This window comes from Temnothorax longispinosus, chromosome 2 (genome assembly GCF_030848805.1).
Source record: "Temnothorax longispinosus isolate EJ_2023e chromosome 2, Tlon_JGU_v1, whole genome shotgun sequence".
Classification (NCBI taxonomy): Eukaryota; Metazoa; Arthropoda; class Insecta; order Hymenoptera; family Formicidae; genus Temnothorax; species Temnothorax longispinosus.
The window spans coordinates 1,119,744-1,136,078 of NC_092359.1; the positions used below are offsets into that span (position 1 = coordinate 1,119,744).

At 40.3% G+C, this 16,335-nt stretch overlaps 1 protein-coding gene across 1 annotated transcript in view; it reads right to left on the reverse strand.

Moving 5' to 3' along the window:
- Ft (cadherin-related tumor suppressor fat) overlaps positions 1–16,335 on the reverse strand; it is a 101,170-nt gene that overhangs the window by 14,928 nt on the left and 69,907 nt on the right. Inside the window, 7 exon segments of the mRNA XM_071770957.1 lie at positions 3,314–3,491; positions 3,761–4,093; positions 4,461–4,916; positions 4,918–4,983; positions 5,223–5,612; positions 7,690–7,926; positions 14,873–15,229. Coding sequence (XP_071627058.1) covers positions 3,314–3,491; positions 3,761–4,093; positions 4,461–4,916; positions 4,918–4,983; positions 5,223–5,612; positions 7,690–7,926; positions 14,873–15,229 — 2,017 coding nt within the window.

Genomic DNA, 16,335 nt, shown 5'->3' on the forward strand with positions numbered 1-16,335 from the left:
ACTTATGATTTACGGATTGGGGTACCCGACGTAACGACGTTAGTGCGCGCGGAAAAGTCTCGCCGCGGCTTAATTGCGCCGCCTAAAACGCACCATTACTCTCCAGCAGGGTAGGAAGGGAAGAGGACCGATTTCTCTGATTGCGCACGGAGTATATACGCGGTACATGTATATGTTGCACATACATGGCGAGCGTTGGCGTAGCCCAGGGCCACGCGCCTGCACGAACGTACACCGTTCAATCACGCGGAGAGTTCCCGTTGAGGGATAAGACAAAGCAGGAAAGAGAGGAAGAGAGAGAGAGAGAGAGAGAAAGCAGGGGAAGAAGACGGAGGCTGAGACTTGAAACTATATTTATCATGTTCTAGGTAAATATCCCGTAAGAGTACAGATTGGATAGACTGCGTCAAAAATCTCGCGGTTTCTTGTAGCTGCAAATTCTTCCTCGACTTGCTTGGGAACATATCCAACGATAAGGGAAAAGAATTAATAAACAGAGAATGTAAAAAAATATCACTCAAGATATATAATCCTACACGGGTTGATTCGTCACGTATCATAACTCCTTTGTAAAAACATAATGTACATAATGTAATTTTAGAAAGGTAATAATTACAAAATTATAAATTAATCTAAGCAATAATTTTGATCTGCCCGTAAACGAAAAGCGATACTATATTTGCAAAATCAATAACGATAAGAAATAAAAAATTACATAGAAATCAAATAGTTATATCTGTAGTCAATAATCAAAGATAATTTTTATTTTCTTTAATTACTGCCGTTATTTCATGATAAATGGATTATTGGCAGGCTAAATATTCAGTTTAAATTAACAAATCCATCTTGGGGTAATGGTAAAAATTTGACGGAAGGAGATATTTGAAAATAAGATATAATAATAATTACAGAGCTAATAAAAGTAGGAGAATAGAAAAATAGATAAAAAAAAAAGAAAAAATAAGGCACGTAGCATTATAACAATTGTAGTACACAATGACGTGATGAACGTGAGTTCCCAGGGATTTAGAGTCAGGAAAGATGGTCTACTTTGCATATAACGAGTAATCGCGTAATTTTGCTTACTGCTTACTAATGACAGTAATGAAGGGACTCACTTGCTACGCTGATTTCCACCGAACGGGATTTTCAGCTCGGCTGATCAGGAATATCGATTTTTAAGGAACCCGCTAGCCTTAGGTCTTAGGTATCACGAGTATGAGAAAGAGTGAGGCGTTCGTATATGGCGAGTGTCCTTATTGAAAAATGATTATCGAAGCGTCAGTTGGCCATGTGCTGCCCGATACGTATATATTTTTAATTATAAAAAGACAAAACAGAGACACACAAATCATCGTGTCGTACGTCTCAATAGAAGCGAGACATCCTGTTTACGTGCGGCAGATGCTGAAGGGGTCGCAAGGCCCTTATAATCGCCCCGACAATACGCGTCGCGCAAGACAAAAATATGTGTGCCCCGAGATGCCGGAGAGCACGCTGGCGCGCGAGCGCGTGACAACGCTCTGCGGTGTATGTGAATAAAGTAGAATATAATGTGCGAGTGCAAGAAAGGGGGGAGCACTATCCAAAAGAGACGCATAGCTCTCTTTCTCTCTCCGGACGAGAAGGAGGGGTCGTGAGGCCCGAAACGCGCGCGCGGGGCCTCACGACCGGCGGAACGGGAAGGCAAGAGGAGAGGACAGCATGGACGAGATAGTGAGGTAGTGAGAAACGAAGCGTGCGGAAGAGGGGGGGGAGGATGCCTGAGGCCCACAGTCGAACGGGAGAACCAAAGGAAGGAATGGCAAAGGAGAAGGAGGAGGAGAAGAAGGAGGGAGGAGAGGACAGTGCCAGTGCCGAGGCAGACAGGGAGGAAGGCATTCGAGGCCGATTATCATAATCGCGCGTCATAACTCTGCGGGCTTGTCTACCTTGCCGGGGACCGATTGGGCCATCGAGCCACCGCGACCGGGGGCGGGACGGGAGAAGGGGGTAGGCGCAGGAAGGGGTGAGGACCGGGAGGAGGGGAAGGACCGGGGGAGGACTACCGGCTTCTAAGAGGAAGCGTGGAGAAAAAAAAGGTTTAAGAGGGAGGAACTGCCCACCGCTTAAAGAATCTCATCGAACAACCCACAAATTTATATCCAATTTGTATATTACCGCTCATTACTTAAACCCACCGCGTACATCGTCTATCGTTTCTCGTCTATGTGCCGGTCAGCGTCCGCTGCTGGCAGTATTGACATTTCGGCGGATCGTTTGATGGACGGCTGCTGGCACGATTTGCATAAGAAATTAGCACGAATCGATCACGAGCATAATTCCGCGAACGTTTAAGTCGATCTTGTGCAGAATACCCGGAAATAATAGTAATCGCGCCAATCGTAAAGTCGATTGATAGCCAACTAAATGACTCTCTTTGAGTGTACTGTAAGAAGAAATACCCAAGCGCGTATCTCGAGTTGCAATACAACAATGATATAATTAATATTGTGATAATAGCAAAATATATATATTAAAATATTTAAAAAATAGATAATATATAAAAGTTAAGTATTATGCAAAAAATTTATAAATATCAATCTTTAAGGGAAAGAAAGAAAAGAAAAATAGGTTTAAGAAGATTGTCCAGCATTTAAACAATCTTTCTCATCGAGCAAATTACAAATTTATATTCTAATAACTTTAGTTATTTTTTCGTTCAGTCACACTATCTGGGTTACACTGATATGCCGATCCAAGTTTAATTAAGTGCTTTGTTCACACTAAATCGCAACCAGTTTTACACAGACCGGTCACAGCCAAGTGGATCGTAAAAATAATCCCTGCCGGAGAATAAGGGGCTATCCTTTTAATGTCGACCATTGTACGATAGATTGTATGGGATATACGCCTATTTAGCAGTCCATCTGCGGCGAAGATATCGCGTATTCTTGTTGTCGCAGTTTTCTTTCGTATCAATTTTACACCATTAAGCTAAATTTTCTTTCAGCAGAATAGAACGTAATAATGTGCAAAACGCACAAATATTCTATATGCAATATAACACCTTAATAGTTCTATAGTAACATTTTTAACAAAGTATATCCATAAATTGTCCCTTGTAAATTACAAGGAAATTTTATCTATCTATATATGACCAGGCCCCAGCATAGGACATTCCAGCAATATTGCAACATTTCTATAATACAGCTGGAATGTTGTAATATAATTTAAATGTTGCTGGAATACAGTTGGAATGCTACGACATTACTGCAATATTGCTTAATGTTCTATGTTCAATGGACTATTTAATGGATGTTGAGTAACTTACCAGTATCCATAGCCACTAGAGTGAGCGTGTATTCGGGTATCAACTCTCTATCCAATGGACGAAGAAGCGATATGTCGCCGGTGCTCGCGTTTATGCGGAATAGATCCGTGTCACCCTCCTTGAGGAAGTACCTCACTTGATCGTTGTACGGTGGAGTGTCCGCGTCGTACGCTTTAACCTTTTAGCAAATATACAAAAACTTTAGCTTCAACTCATTTGTTAAAATACGTTCTATACGCGCATACGACGAGATGATGAGATTTCAAGCCATACAGCTATAATTAAGATCTAAATTTTTTAATTATCATTTTGAAATCATAATAAATATTTTTTTTAACTCAAGCAATCTATTTGATTCGACAGAAGGACTTTTATTCGACATTCGAACACTTGAGGTCCTTCGAATGTTTTCATTCCCTATTATCAACTGTGACACGGTGTTATTACCTGTATCACAAAACCGCCACCCGGCGGCACCATATTCTCCATAACGTGTGCCAGATATGGCGAATCGAGGAAGACCGGTGCATTGTCGTTTATGTCGAGCACGGTGATGGTGACCTGGGCCGTGTCGCCGCGCGGCACTTTTCCAACTTCCGCCGCGCAATCCTCGCTGCGGATTGTCAGATCGTACCGGGACTTGCGCTCGAAGTTCAGGTTCTTCGCCACTCGTATCACGCCGCCATCTTCTGAGATCGTAAAGTCCCGATTATCGTCCCCCATCGCAATGCTGTACCGCACCCTGCCGTTCGCACCCTCATCGCGATCCATCGCCGACACCTGAGGCCACAGCAACAAGAAAAAGGACGATTTAATATTGAGAGGAAGAAAGAAAGGAAAGGAGGGGGAGGGAGAGAGAGAGAGAGAGAGGGAGAGAGAGAGAGAGAGAGAGAGAGAGCCATATTTTTATTTTATATTATTTTGATTTTAATTGCCCTATCTAACAAGATATTTTATAGAAATTGTAACAATAACAGTTATTCTTTTCGTCCATTTTATTAGTGGATTTTAGAAATGAAAATCTTAACTGTATAGATCTTAAATTCGCTGTGTCGGAAAATTTAAACCAATTATAAAAAATCTGATTTCTTCCTCTTATCTACTTCGACTCTTCTAAAGTATTGAAGTTCATTGTAATCTCACTGACCTGGAGCACACTGGCGCCGATGCTGGCATTCTCGGCGATGGTGGCGAAGTACTGCCTAGGCTCGAACACCGGTGAGTTGTCGTTTTCATCGAGCACCGTAACGGAGACGATGGTCGTCGACGACCTTGGCGGCTCGCCACGATCTTTGGCGGTGACTTCCAGGGTGTAGTTGGATCTTTGTTCGCGGTCTAATGGCCCGGAGACCCGCAACAACCCGTCCACTGGGCCAAGGGTAAACGGTAAATTACCGTCATCCCTCAGCGAGTACTCAACGTAACCGTTCCGACCCTCATCCCGGTCGATGGCTTTTATTGCCATCACCACCGAGTTACTCGGCGCGTTTTCAATTATCGATATTTTCGTGGGCGATATGAATTCCGGCGACATGTCATTCACGTCCAACAGCACCACCGTCACCTGTGTCATTTGAAGGAAGGATAACGTACATTGTTTCAAAATTCAGGGAAGAGAGGAATAATTGTCAACACGACTGTAGTTTTCGCAATAAATCGTAACTTAAATACTAGAGATTTTTACTGGACATCGTCAATAGTCAAGTGTATGTTTTCAAAAAAAAACGTTCTATTCTAGTATTTTTTAATACGTTGCGTAGCGCATGTACCATCGATGGCCGGAATAAATCGTCGCGCAAAAATGGTGCAGCACGAAACGTGTTAAAAAGCTTAAGTTTTTAAAATTTCCTCATTCACATATAAAAATATCACCGAAAAATGTTTTTCGGATTTTTTAAGATTCACCAACCTGTACTGTGGAGGACAATGACCGCGCCGGTGGTAGTGGACTGTCAGTAGCGCTCAGCACCAGATTGTAGACCGGCTTCCGCTCGCGATCGAGCGCCCGACGCGTGAAGAGGGTGCCGTTGTGGGCCACCCCAAAGTCACCGTCCTCGTCGCCTCCGGCGACGGCGTAGATGACCCTGCCATTGTCGCCGGAGTCTAGATCCTGGGCGGTCACGGTGAGCACGGGAGTGCCGACAGTCGCGTTCTCCACGATGTCGGCCGCGTGCGGCCCGGTTTCGAAGATCGGTGCGTTGTCGTTCAGATCGACAACGTTGCAGTATACCGTCACGGTGGACGACAGCACCGGCACACCGCCATCCGTCGCTTGCACGACGAGGATGTAGTGCTGCACCTACAGATTTAATTATAGGATTTAATTGTACGGAGAACAAATGTAAAATGTAAAATGCAGATCTTTTTGAGAATTTATTATATTATTTTAAAAGTTTGCATAACGTAAAAATAAATTTTGTATAAATTAACTACTACGTTCGGTACGTAGAAATTGCAAAAGAATTAACTTTCATCCCTATTACAAATCGCCCTGTAACAGGTCCTTTTAAGAACCGTATTTAAACGTTTTGCAAGAACTAAAATGTTAGTTTCGGCACGTGGTCGGTATACCGTGCTATTTCTTTGTTTCCGATGCGCTTCGCATACACGCACGCGTACACGTGTATTTCACGGTTCGTAATGACGTTGGCGTGTATCTGAAAGGGCATTACGTTGATGAAGGGTTCTATAAGCTACCCTTATCCCGTACCTCTCGCTTACGCTTTCCCTTCTTTCTTCTTTCATTTTCTTCTCGATAGAAGCTGCACCAACACGCATCTGTTCTATCGTAAAGCGCAAAACAGTGGCGTAGCCACCGCGGTTGGCACGAAAATAAGCGTATTATTATTACACGGTGATATTAATATCACCATTTGCCGATTAATGTAGAACATCAATATATATTTTATAGGAAGTAAAGCTAAATAAAGATTCAAGAGAACAAAAATTCTAATAGATAAAAAATGGCGTAAATTTACAGAATTAAAACACAGAATTATACAGAAAAAATAGAGACTTTTAGAGATGTTTCTTTTATACGATACATTGCTAAAAATTCTAAATGTTTTCTGTATTTGTATTATATACATCTATCGGTATCAATTTTAATAGAACATAATAACGGGAAAATAGAAACAGTTTCAAACAATATTTTTTTTATGACCAAAAAGCTGTAATTTATTTACTAGTAAATAAGCGCTTGATAGCCAACGGCTAACGGCTTTATGTAAAAAATCAACGCTTTTCCTATAAAGTTAATAGGAAAATAACAATTATTTAAAAGTCTCTCGCGTGTTGACAACTATTTTCCACCTGTGTACCCTATTTGATCAAATCGCGAAGTTTTTCCGCTTTGTAGAATTTTAGGACTTCGGTTACGCTACTGGCTACAGTGGACGAACGTGTACGTTACCGAAAGTATGGCTAAGTATGGCTTGTCTCCGAAAATGTAGCACCGGAGACCGCCATTAAAGACTGTCTGTTCATCGATCTGTCCGACTGTTATAGCGTTAAACCCTAAATTCTAGCGTTGCCCTCCGCTCCGAGTAATATAATAGGTGCGCTCCGATCCTTGAATGTAGAGGCGTGTTCGTGGTTATAATCGCTGCCCGGGGCATCCGACGCGTTTTAACGTTATACGCGTGCGTATTTTCAGTTCCGAGAGGTAGGCCGATCCGAACGGAACTTCATCCCGACAGAGCCGCCGTTAACCCCTTCGCGTCCAGCAACCAGCAACCGTTATGATGGACATATCTATAGCGATATGTAAACATATGGCTTCAGAATCATCCGGCATTATCGTTCCAGTTCATGAGCATGCTCTGGTTCATGACTGCGATCATTTAACAGCGTCTTTTTATGTGGAATAATAAATAGAGACCGGGCAAGTCACGGCCATGTGTATGTAGAGAGAGAATCGTTGAGAAATCAAAGAAGTTCGGATGCCAAAATTAATATGTCGTAAAACGGATATTTATAATCCCTCACGGACTATTTATAATCATGAGAGGAAAGCGGCTCATGAAAAATTCAAATTTGCTTGTTAACAAATCCGGGAGGACCACCAATCAGGGAGGGTTGAAATCTCGTGTGACGTGTGATTTACTCATGATCGTTATTGACGATAACTTTATTTGCGTTACTATTTCGCTCGTGGTTGCCAAAGCTGACGCAGAATTCCACGTGGATTCATGAACTATTCATAATCGCGTGGAGACGATTCATGTAAAATTCAAATTTTTTGCTGTCAGTATAAATAAGGACCTTAATACGGCGAGGTCAAAATTGCGACGATCGTCACCGTAGATGGCTTTATTTACAACAGAATTCCTTATTATTGGGCGTGATGGCGCGTAGACTCCCTTGCCGGTACCAACCTGTTCGTAGTCGAGGCTCGCGGTGAGCGTGAACACGCCGGTGCTTGGATTCAGCGAAAACACGTCGTTCGCCCAGTCGGAGATGAGCACGTAGCTCAGATGGCTGTTGGGCCCCTCGGCGTCGACGTCCGTTGCTACGACCTGACCAACACGGCTGCCCCTCGGCACGTTCTCCGGGACATCGAACGAGTAGGCCGTGCTCTGGAAGGTCGGCGCGTTGTCGTTGGTGTCGGTGACCTGCGAACAGCGGTTTTCGAGATTCTCTATTAGCACGACGATACGAGGCGCGGCCTGTTACAGTTACATTTGCCTTTAACATCTTTACATCGCCATGTAAATGAACAAAAGAAATATTTGTAGCAACAAAGATTTTAAGCAACAAAGAAATCCATGGTCGAAACGTCGTGACGATTATAATTAATAATGGCCAATTAGGTCAAATGGAGACCAATAATTTTATCTTAATTTTTAAAAAATTTTAATAAAAGATTTAGGTAATTTTTTTAAAAATATTGTAAAAAGGGTTGAGTTGTCTTGAAATTTTTGTTAAATGTTTATACATGTAAGGATTTAAGTAATTTTTTGAAAATATTATAGTAAAAGATCTCTTTTCTTGCGCGTTCCACGAAAATCCTTTATCTAGTGTTCAAACCATTCTAAGGGCTAAGTGCCTACTTCTCTTCCGAGAATTCCTCCGGGAGAGCTTTTTTTCTTCCAAGCCGTTTCAAAGGACACAGTGAGTTGCTTTCATTACGCGCGTCCCCGCGCGCCTTTCATCCCTCGCGTTTATATAATAATAAAAGCGGCAGAAAGGATTTTTACCGCGCGCACACCTCTCGTGTCCCCCGCGCGCCTCTTAATAGACCCGGAAGCCGGGTACGCGCGATCTTAAAATAAACACTCGGAGAGAGAGAATAAAATCGGCTGGAATGGCGCGCACTCGACGTCATTCTTGGATAAACACGCCGCCACCGGAAATATTCGCGCCGCGCTGCGCTCACTTCATTCGCCTTCGAATTATTGTGCTACCTCGCTCCCTCGCGCGCCGGTAGTCCCGGCGCGAGAAAACATTCTCAGGGCCCCGCAGGCTATTTATCCATGTAACAATGCGCTCATTGTGATCGATCGTCGCGGCAGCGGTGAAACGCGCGACGGAAAAAGACGGCCCTCTCTCGATCGAAAGCGAGAATAAATAGCGCTGGTAAACATCATTTTCATCGCGTGAAACGCTCTCTTCAACGTTTTTTCGCCAGTTTTCGCGACTATATTTTTCGCTGTTGAAAAAGAGATTCACACACACACACACACAAATTTCTTTGCTGTAATTCTACAATCGTCAAGTCATTCGTCACGCGTGACGAATGGGTTATTTTCAAAAAATGCACAACATAACACAAAAATTTTTCATGAAACTACTATTTGTCAACGGGAAACAACAAGTATAAAAAAATACTATTATAGAAACCGCTGCAATGCATTTGAAAATCAAATAATTTTATAAATGGTTTAATTGGCCCGGACCACGATTGGAGCACATTAAAGTCGTCGACATTTCGTTATTTTACATTAATTTCTGCGCGACACCATGATGCCACTAGTTCTTTTTTATCGCCTGAAGAGACCAAAATCGAACGGCAAATTTCCGCAGATTTACATTTTTTACGCATTTGTCAAACCAAATAAAGTAGCGGCTTCTTTCTGTCTCCTTCTTTCTCTTTTCCTTCCATTTTTGCTTGCCGAAAACGCAAACGCGCAATAATTTAAACAACAAACGAAACATTAATCTGTCGTTTATACATGTAAATTATAGTCAGATATGTAAATTATATTATTCCCGCGTGACGACTATGTTCGCGGCTACCAACGCGCGCCGAATTTAATATGATTTAATTTATCTGTCAGAGTAAATCGAATCGGAATTAAACGATGAGATTTTCGCATGTTGTGCCATGTTAAAAGATTTGCGCAATAGGTATCTGAAATTTGACTGCAACGTTAGTAAAGATGATTTTATGTGCATTAATTATTCCGTTTAGACGGTTTAGACTGATTGTGAGAGACAGTCTTTATCGCGCGCTATAGGGATTCAATAAAAAGGATATATAGGTACATGTTACTAAAAGTATTAGTTGTATTTAAACTTGCGCAAGCAATACACTTAAAAATATGGATTAATATATATAATTCAAGATTACAACCACCATTTCTTCGCAATAACGCCTCAAAGTTAATAAGAATAATTAAAAGGAGTAAAATATAACATGTATACAGTTGCTACTAAAGAAAAATACATAGTCTATTCTTAGCAAATGCACTATGCTATTGCAACTCCGTCATTGTTTTGATAGCGGGATAAAAATTAGTTTACAATAAAATAATCTGTTATTAAATAATCAATTATTCCAGCAAAATTCGAAGATTCAAAATAAAACCATATTCAACAAGTAAAAGCAATACTATTAAGTTTTATGTTATTGTTCATTTAATGACTAATGATATTTGCTATGATAGCATCAAATAGATTGAGGTTTCTTTTCAGTATGCAAATAAATCAATTATTTAAATTATTAATGTTTCTCACGTAGAAAATTAATGTAATTACAAGATAATACTAGATTGATATATCTCCCTAGAGATAGAGCTCGAGTATGCTCGAAACGTATCTAAGTTTTCCACGGGGACGGACGCGCGGTGCGGTAGAATGAAGTGGGCACGGTTTGATTAAGGAGGGCTCGGAGACGTTTGCAAAAAGTGATGGTGTCCCGAGACGACAGTGGATGACGAGGAGCCAGCGAGAAGAAGGAAGAAGACGAAGAAAAAGGGACGGGATAAAAGAGGTTGGGCAAGAGACGCTTTGAGCCTCGGTGAAGGACCGAGGGATGACAGGGGGTACCAGACGGGGCCCAGATTCCGCGACCGAGACGTGTATATAGTTCGTGAGCGACAATAACACACTTTTGCCGATGTTCTCTAAATGCGCGCGCGCGTGTGCGTGTGCGTGTGTGTGTAATTATATATAATTATAATAAAAAAGTAGATTATACTATTTATAACGCATGAAAGTTGCAGAGAAAAAACGCAATCGGCCTCGTTTCTCATGATGAATGTCACACTAATGATCTTATTGTTAGTCTGATTGCTTAAAATATATAATATTTGAATGTGTAAGGAGATGAAAAGAACAAACTTTGTACACATTAAATATCGAGCGAGTATATCAATCAATTTCTTATTAAATGAATATTATATGATCCCATAAACAAATGCATTTTTTGACGAATATTATAGATTACTTATTTCTATTTAATTGGTGTACGTCGTTTACGATTAAGAACTAACTAGAGCTCTTTAAATCAATTAGTTGTATTTTATAATATATACAAATAAATGTGACATAATTATATTATTGATTGCCAAGCGAAACTTGGTTTCTTCCGCTCTTAAATAAGATATTTCTCAAATAATTGTATTTCCAGAATAAAGAATATAGAAAATATTTTAATTTAATATAATATATACGTATTATTCTCTGGCAATGTCGCCATTTTATTCTATCATAGTCTATTCTTTCGCGATGACTTCGAGCAAAAAGGAGTTTTGACGAAAAGAGGATAGCGGGAGAAGAATTAAAATAAAAAAAAGATTCTCAAGGGATCCAGGAAGATCGATCGAGGAAGAAATGGTTAAGGTTAGCGAGAGAAGAACACGGGCTAGGAAAAGAGGCACGCAGGAGGAGAGAGAATAGCATATATAGGATAAAATATAAAAGACCAGAAGGGGCAAATTTTGCAACACAGTCGGCCAACAGAGAGCGCGAAGCCCTTTTTCATGGAGCCTAGAGTTCTTCAAGTAAGAGTTTGGATCCAATTTACCATTTCCAGACTTATATAGTGCACTTTTCGAAAACATTAAAATCAGTTTAGTATCTATGCAGTTTGTTAATGCAGAAATAAATTTAATTCAATAGTTTATATGTATAAATATTATTATCACTATATACATAAATTTGTAAAAAAAAAAAAAACAATAGATAGATCAATTAAAAATTTTCTAAGCGGTGTCCAAACTCTTACTTAAGGAACTCTAATGGAGTCCCGAAACTGTCGAGCTATATAACCGGATCTGACATTCCTCATTTTCTCTCTCTCTCTTTCTTTCTTTCTCTCTTCTACCTTTCAGAATAGAACAGCGGGCACGAGCACGCGGCGGGCAAAGCGAAGTCTTTAAAAGAATTTCAGCCATTACACATCATGAGGATAATTTTTGCGATTGTCTCCGACGGGATCCCGGCACAACTCGGCTGGCCCGGTGCCGGTGGTCGGGGTCCCTTTTCGGGCTTCGTTAAACGGTCGAATCCCGGGCCCAACTCGCGTTTTTTATCGCCACGAATCGTTTCGACCGAACCGCGTAATGAATTATAAGGCGGGACGCACGATACACTCCGCGCGTCACCGAGCACGCCTCGCAATAGCGCGCGCCTAGGGATCTGGGGGGGGGGGGAGGTGCTGAATGGAGGTGTGGATTTTGACTCACTTGATTTAAGTACTTCTAATGTGTATGTGTGTGTGTGTGTGTGTGTGTGTGTGTGTGTGTGTGTGTGTGTGTGTATGCTAAGGGGAAAAGATAATCTTTAAATGGAGTATAATTCTAGAATACATTTTTTTTATTCTCTTAAAACGTATAAGATTAATAAAAAAATTTATTTCTTTTCTACATTTATATTAATAAAAGAATGTACAAATTTTTTTATCAATATGTATCTCAATCCGTTATTGTATTGAATGGCTGTCCGTTAGGCGTTAAGCGAGCGTTTAAAGATTAAGTTTATCTCATAGTCTGGTCAGCAATTCTGATTGAAATCTTGAGCTTTTTCACGATAGTTGCACGATTTATCATACTATTCTCTCTCTCTTTTTCGCGTTCTCTCGTTCTGATATTCTGGCGCAACCGATCCGTGCACGGATCAATTTTTCTCGCGGCATATTTCGCAATGACGCAGAAACAAATTCGATCTTTTTCACTAAGGCAAGGGACGGGTGTGCCATTGTTGCATGCACGTGCAGAGCGAGTGTGTGAGCAATCCCGCATGGCGGGTCGCCAGGCAATCGTAGATTTATCTTTCGAGTGATGCCTGCGCGGGTACGCAATAGCGCAACATTGTTCTGCTTGAGATCGCTCGTTACGATAGACAGCGCTGACTTATGCGTACGGCATTATGACCGTACACCAAGACTTTCCTCGCCCCGCTGGCGTTTTCGTCTGATTACCGATCATTAATTGAAAAATATCAGATCTATCCGCAACCCTTTACCCACGCCCCGCGAAATAGTTCGAAATAGTATAGAGAGCCTGAGGCTTGCATGACTAATTTTTTATTTACGTCGAGTTTTGTCATCGGTTTAAAGCATGATCGCTACATTTTTCTCATATTGCAAGAGCCTGACTTACTTTCGTGTCCTATTCTCAAAAAATTTATTTGTAAATACGTATATTTTCCTCTCGAATTAAATTCATGAATTTCCCATGAGACCTTATTTAGGTTAAATACCTAATTGTAAAATGAAAGAAAAATTTCTGTGTTATTAGATAGAACAAATTTCTTCTCCTAGATTGGACAACTTTTACACTGCACCGTGTCGTGTTGCCTGGCTCGATTCCGTTAGAGATTGATTGCCTTTAAATTGACCGGTAATTGGTCTCGCGGCAATAATGATATCCCGTACAAATACACTCGTAAATTAATTCATCGCTGTGATTACTTAGCGTCTCTCTCTCTCTCTCTCTCTCTCTCTTTCTTTTTTTCTCTCAATCCTTCATCTTTCAGGACGATTCGTTATTCGCGCAACGATCCTTCGAGCGAGGAGAAATTAGCTAACGTCGCCGACGTTCATTCGACAACGACCGAATTCCTTCACGAGTACCGGGTTATTATTTAACCACGAGGAGAATCGTCGATATGAAGCAATAGGTTACAGTTATAGTAGGAAGTTGTCGGCGACCTTTCGGCACGGGGACGTGTCTAATGCATTATCGACTTGACCCCTCGCTCGCACCGAGCATTCCGATACTCGGGAACAATCGCCCGCTCTTCGTTCTGGTGGATCACAATTCGTCTCTCCTCCCCCGCCAATGGCTACGAATGCCATTTTCGATATTTCGCGAGATGCTTTCAGAGAGAGTGGCCGCTTCGTGTTCTTACGCTAGTTTAGTTATTTATTTCGCTTTCGCGAAAGAGATCGAAGCGACCGGTCGACATCGCGGAAATGAAAGTCTATCGAAGATGGGATGTGATTTTAAAAGTAGCCGGTATGTGAGAAAGTAATCAACGTGTGAGTAATATAAAAATACTATCATCGGTATCTTTATGTAGAAAAAAAAACATTTTCTGACATAATATATCTTAAGATGTCATAATAAACTTTATCAAGTACAATATAAACAACAAAGATTTAGAATACCAATTCTATTTCGCTACAGTTCCATCGTAATTAGAACTTTTTATCCTATACGAAGAAAATATTGTACTAAAAATTGCAATAAAGTCCTTGTTGTCTCAAAATGTTATAGACATTGTAACGGAAATTGTATTTAATATTTGTACTAAAAATTCATATACTTTACTAAAGAATTATTGTAATATATTATTCGAATATTTTATTATATAATTTGAAACAATTATTTTATTAAAATTCGAAAGAAATTTTACGACCTGAGTACAATTGCTTTTAAACAAGCTACACGTTTTACTATGATTACAATGTCAATACAGCAACTTTTTAAACGTCACAAAATAAAATTATTAAATTATAATTACAGTATAAGCTGTAATATTATTATATGTCCAAAATAGATTTTTATATATTTGTTTGAATTTTTTCACATTAATAATATTGTAAACTCAGATTAAAGTTTACACGGCTTTTTGTTGTAAAGAACTACGTTCGATTGTCTATATAAAATCACGACTGATAAAAATTTATAATGTGCACTATAATTTTCATTAATATTAAAAATTAAAATACGATTGATTGTCAATCTTTCATAATAATGTCGCGTCGTGCTCCTACTTTACAGCACAATGTAAAGAGGAATGTATATATGTTTCACGTAATTTATTTGCTCCGTGTAGAGAATGTATCTCTTAAAACGCCACGTCGGCGTCGCTCAAGTCTCGCACTATCACCTGTATATGAAGCACGATGTCCCGGTGTTGCAGGCCGTCGTCGGCGCGCACCTTGAGCACGTATCTCTCCTTCGTCTCCCTATCGAGGGCCTCAGCGAGGCTCAGCTGGCCGGTGGTCGGATGCAGTTTAAATTGGCCCTGCGTCCCATCGTTGTCCGCGTCGGACTCACCGCGATCGCCGGGACGATGATGATTCGACACCAGGGTATAAGTCAGAGTACCGATGGTATCCGGATCGTGGGCCTTGAGTACCGTGATGACGGTATTGGGCGGCGCCTCCTCGGAGATTTGGAATTTCCACGGGCCCGGGCCCCAGGTCGGTGCCACGTCGTTCCTGTCTAACACCGTCACGCGTACCTGCAGCAAGAAAAAGGTATGACGATTAGAAGTGGCTCGCCGGGGTCATCGGTCATTCCGGTCAGATCGTATCCAACCGGATTGAGTCATCAGTGACTAGACGGTATATACCGACGCGGTATTGTCAGATGCAGCGGAATGTTCGGGAAACATTACCCTGGGAAAGTCTCGTGTTCTCGATCAAAGCGATCTGAGTCGCTCCCGCAAGATCGATTATCTCGACGTCGTCGTAAAAATTCTCGGTCACTTATATAATTAAAACTTTAACGCAATATCATCGCAGAAGGTATAACAAAAAAGCAATTAATTTCTTCTTGATGTAATAATACTTGTCCCACTGAAAAAGGTAGATACCATAAGTATCTTTCGTATCGTACTAGGTATATCGTGGTTTGTTATAGTTGCGTTTCTACTAAAGAATTCAGCAGAAACCAGCCTTAACAGTAAGACGTGATACGATTTAATAAATTTTGTAATTTAAAAACGGTTCAATAAATTTTAAAAATCTAATTAATATTCATCTATATTTGATATCTATATTATTTGATATCATATTTGTAATCATGATTCAGCTGAAGTTTTAGTTTAGATAAAGTTTATTTTGTGATACAATCCGCCGCGATACAAAATTGATTCTTAAATTTTGTATCAGTTGAGTATTAAATAGAGATGAAAGAAAATGATTATATTCATGTAAACAATCGGTGCGCATGTGTGTGTAATGTGACTGGGATTTAAAGTTCAAGAATAAATTTTTTAAGTATTATAATTAAAAATTAGATTATCATCTTCATGATATAATTGCATATCCCGAAAATAATGCTCCATAATAATTTTCTTATAATATTAATTTAAAAATCAGCAATGTGTGTGTATTTGTTTAAAATTAAGCTGTTCCAAATTCGATATGTGAGCGGCGTTAAATCTAATGTTCATCTAAGAAACAAAGTCTATTATTACAACAATTATAACTAGTTTCATATCATCGCATTGAAATGTAATCGTAAAACAAAAACCAAGAAACACTAAACTTAAATTATTTTCTATTAATGATTATCAGTCCGCGAGAGATTGACTTCCGCAATTAATAATTCATAAAGTGTCGC